Genomic DNA, 4,262 nt, shown 5'->3' with positions numbered 1-4,262 from the left:
TTTATTTTTTTATTTGTTATTATTATTTTTAATTTGATCAGAGAGAGCGAGAAAAAAGGGAAAGTGAGAAAGCAAGCCGCCAGGTCCAGGACTCAAACTGTGGTCGGCCATGTGGGAATCTAGCACCCTAACCACCACACCACCTGCTGGCTCCTAACATTATGTTCTTAAGATTTTTTAAATGTCTTTCAGTCAGGGATAGAGAGGGCTTTGGGTTCATCTCCTTTCAGGCTTCCTGCCAGGGTATGTACCCATGTCCCTCTGGTCTTGCCAGGGTGGGGCCACACATGATGTGGGGTGCAGCTCCTGCCCAGGCACCTACGGCTCCAACTGGGCGGGACAGAGCGTACTGTGGGTGGGGACTGTGCCAGCCAGCTGTGGGCAGGGTGGTGGAGGGAGTGGGTGGAGCCTGCCTTTTCTAGGGCATGTGTCACCTGCCTCCTGCCCGGGGGCACTGCCCAGCACTACCCTGCCAGAGTACGTGGCGGCGTGAAGCTGGGGCCTGCTCCCCAGAGCTTTTGGAGTGCATCGCACACCTTCCGAAACCTATGTCGCTGGCCCCCCAGAACCCAGAGAATGGCAGATGGGGCGCATGCCAGCCCCAAAGGGTTCAGGAAGAAGGTGCTGGTTAGATGCCCCTCTGGGCAGAGGGGCCCGAGCCTCAGGGCCTCCTCTCCTTCAAGAACCTCCAGGTAGGTGCCTGCCGCCCTGGGATGGAATCCTCCTTGGAGGAGCAGGGTATGAGAGACTGGCTCCTAGGCTCCATTTCTCCAGGAGAACCCCGAGTCTCTGAGTGGTGGGCTGAGGGGTGAGGCTGCATTTGCAGTGCTAGGATAGCCTTGGGGATCACGTAGTGACCATGGGACAGCAGAGGGAGCTAGCCACGGTCTCTCCACGTTTTGGCAGCAGAGCCAGAACCAGAATCCAGAGACCCAGGATTCTTGGCTTGGGGTTCAAAATCCAGCTGCCAGGTTGGGCCATGTGATTCCCTGTCTCAAGATGCCCTGCTGTGTAGATGGAAGAGGGTGGGTTCTGATCTGAGATCGAAGACTTCCAGTCCTGTGAGTTGATGCATGAGGAGGTCACTGACAGTGATGGGAGGCAAGGAGGCTTCGGGGGCCTCCTGGCTCTGCCATGCTGGGGTGTGTCCCTCCAGGAGGGGCAGGGCAGGAGGGGAGAGGATAATCACCGTGCTGGGGCACCTGTAACCAGAGCATCAGGGTGCATCACCGATGCCTGCAACTAGGCCCAGGAGGAGCCCCAGGCCCAGAACTGCCGGGAGGCGGAGGGCACAGACTCAGGCTCCTGGCCTCTTCCTCTCTCAGGTCTACCCTGGGTATGAAGAAGTTCTTCACCGTCGCCATTCTGGCTGGCAGTGGTGAGTAGCACTCTGGAGGAGTCTCCCTGCTCTCCGAGACCCTGTACCTGGCGTCAGCTCACTGAGCAGCTAGCGACAGCCTGTCCCTTGCTCTCCTTGGGCTCCACTTCCTGGCTCTGCCCCTTTAGGCTTCATGCTCCCTTCCAGGCTGTTTACTCCGCGCCACCTGCGAACACGCCAGGGGCCGTCGGCGTTTACAAGCTGAGCAAGCATCGTAAATGGCAGTGTTGGCTGGGCGTTCGTGTCCATAGGAGTGAGTATTAGTGTGTGTGGATGTGCATGCAGACGGGAGCTAATGAGTGCGTGTGGACCAACGTACACATTTGGTGTGGCCCGGGTGTGCAGCACACATCGACACACTGCGTGCTGCCCTGGCGCCTGAGTGCGTAGGCCCATGGTGCTTCTGTATGAGTGGGTGCTAATTGTGGCATGTGTCTCCAGAGCGTGCAGCTCTGCACATGGCTGTATATGGAGGATGGGGGTCCACGGGAGTGTACAAGAAAGTAGGGGCGGCTTCATTCCCAGGGGGCACTCAAGGCAGCACAATAGGGGTCGGCTGCCCTGCAGGATGGGGGCCCCTGATGCATGTCTGGCTGGCCAGGCCCTCAGCCACTCACGGGGCAGCTGCTGACTGACCCTCTCGCTGGCACTTCATACAGTCTGTTAAACATCACCTGGACACAGAAAAGAAAGAAATGCCAGACACAAAAATAAGGTGTAGTGTGACCGGACATCAGAAGGGTTGATCGCGCTCAGACAAAGTGCCTGTTATTTGGAAAACTACCACTTGAGTTCAGCCCAAAAGTCAGGATGTATTTTTCTACGTTTTCCTAAGCAAAAATGTGTCGCGACTTTTCCGATGACCCAGTACCACTTGAGGTCAGCCCAAAACACTGGTTAGGGAGAGATCCTCTTGCCTGAAGGAATACAGGGTGTTTCTTCCACATGTGTTGTATATGGATGTGGCCTCTGTTCAGGCCACGGGGTGCCCTGTGTGTGAGTGTATTTGCAATGCATCAGAGCATAGCAGATGTGTATGGGTGTGAGTGTGTGTGTGTGAGTGGGAGACTGTGTGTGCAAGTGTATGCATGGTAGGGGAGAGACCAGCAGGGGCGTCAGTGGGTGAACATGAGTGCGTGTGCACGTGTGAGAGTGTGCGTTAGTGTGAATGTGTGTGCCCATCCCGTGCTTGGCCAGGTAGCTTCTCATCCTTTCTTTAAGTGGGAATTGATGGTCGGGTGGTCCCAGGGCCACATCTGCACCCCTCCAGGGTGATATCCCAGTTGTCGATGCGGGTGGGAATGGAGGTGGCAGGCTTTCAGGCTGGAAGGGGAGGATGGAGCCTCATGGTCAGGTCCCATGTTGAGGCGCTGCTGGCCCAGAAGTGCTGGCGCATTGATGAGCACAATTAAACCCCCAAGGCACCCAGTGAGATGGGCGTTGTCATCCCAGCCCGCAGCTTTGAGAATCGAGGTCCAAGAGCTCATGTCATCTGCCCCCATGCAGCCCGTGTGCTCCCAAAGTGCTTGGCACATGCCTTTTGCTCCAAAATAAGAATTTAGAGGACAGGAGGAGGACTGGGGTGAGAACAGAGACCTGGGCGGCCGCACCTCAGCCCTGCTTGCCTCAGCCCCTGCTCGCCTCAGGCTTTCCGGTCCATATCTCCTGTTGCCACTCAGGAGACAAGGCCCACTGGACGCTGGGTCCTCTCCCTCCCCCGGCAGCCCAACATAGACATTCACACAGTTCTAGGTTATTCTCTTCACAGTCGTCATCCCTCCCTCTTCTTTCTTCCTCGTTTCCTCTCTTCTCTGCACTTCGTTCTCTAAGAGGATAAGAAGTCTAAGCCAAGAGACAGGATGATTCCGCTGGAGCAGATTCCTACCATCACCCTCCCTGAGGGTGGGGCAGGCCTGACCCAGGCCCAGTGAGTCCCCGAGGTGGCAGCAGGGCGGGAGCAAGGGTCTGGGCACCGGCCAACCAGGTTTCTCGTGGTTGCTTGTTCTTCCCACTTTGCAGATGGGAAAACAGAGCCCCCGGGAGCTTTAGTCATTGGCCCAGGTCTGTCTGACTCCGCAGTCTCTTCCCAGTAAGGCATGTTAGGTGGTGAGTTCCCTGTCGCTGAAGATTTAGATAACCACACCTCAAGGAGCAGCAGGAGTGGCCTCTGGGGCTGCATCCAGTGTCCGAGACTCAGGGCTCCCTCTAACCCCTGGCACATTTCCTCATGTAGCCTGCAGGGCAGGAGACAGGTGCTGACCTGGCCGCCTAACGCTGGCACAACTGGAGGGGCCCAGAGGTGCGGGTCACGGCACGGGCTGCGCTGCATGGTGGTTAGCATCCCAGCATGCTGGCGCACCAACCCGGGCTGGTGGCTGGGCTCTGGCACTGCTGTCTGTACAACCTGGGCAGTTCCTTGCCTTTCTGAGCCTTAGTTTTCCTCATCCGTAAAGTGGAGATAGACCAGTTCTCCTGCTGGTGTGTGGGGCGGCTTCCCTGGGCGAGGACCGCAGGTGCCGGACTCAGTGCATTGACTCCGCACAGAGCCCGGGAAGACAGAGGAAGCACGCAGGCTGCCTGAGAGCCCAGCACAAACCAGCCTGCCAGGAGGGGGAAGGAGAGATGTCCCCGGGCAGGTGGGTGTGACAGGTGTCATGCAGCTGATTTTGCTGGCACAGGAAGTGTCTCCACCTCGATGTTTCTTGTGTGTGTGACCCTCTTCCAACCTCCAGTCAGTACTAGCCTGTGAATGAAAACCTTCTCTGTATCTTTTTTGTTTTGTTTTGTTTTGTGTTTGAGAGGTTTTTTGCTATAGGGCGCATGCACTCGCCAGACAGACAGACAGAGACAGAGAGACAGAAAGTGAGAAATCACCCCCCCCCCC

General features: G+C 56.9%; 1 protein-coding gene across 1 annotated transcript in view; it reads left to right on the top strand.

Moving 5' to 3' along the window:
- The first annotated feature begins 576 nt into the window (after positions 1-576).
- Positions 577-4,262, top strand: part of PLA2G2F (phospholipase A2 group IIF) — an 11,494-nt gene continuing 7,808 nt past the window's right edge. Inside the window, exons 1-2 of the mRNA XM_006145424.1 lie at positions 577-692; positions 1,326-1,378. Coding sequence (XP_006145486.1) covers positions 577-692; positions 1,326-1,378 — 169 coding nt within the window. The remainder of the gene's footprint in view (positions 693-1,325; positions 1,379-4,262) is intronic.

Source organism: Tupaia chinensis, unplaced genomic scaffold, assembly GCF_000334495.1.
Source record: "Tupaia chinensis unplaced genomic scaffold, TupChi_1.0 Scaffold000146_1, whole genome shotgun sequence".
NCBI classification, from domain to species: domain Eukaryota; kingdom Metazoa; phylum Chordata; class Mammalia; order Scandentia; family Tupaiidae; genus Tupaia; species Tupaia belangeri.
Note: the sequence above shows the minus strand (reverse complement) of the source record. Positions and strands in the feature narration are given on the sequence as shown.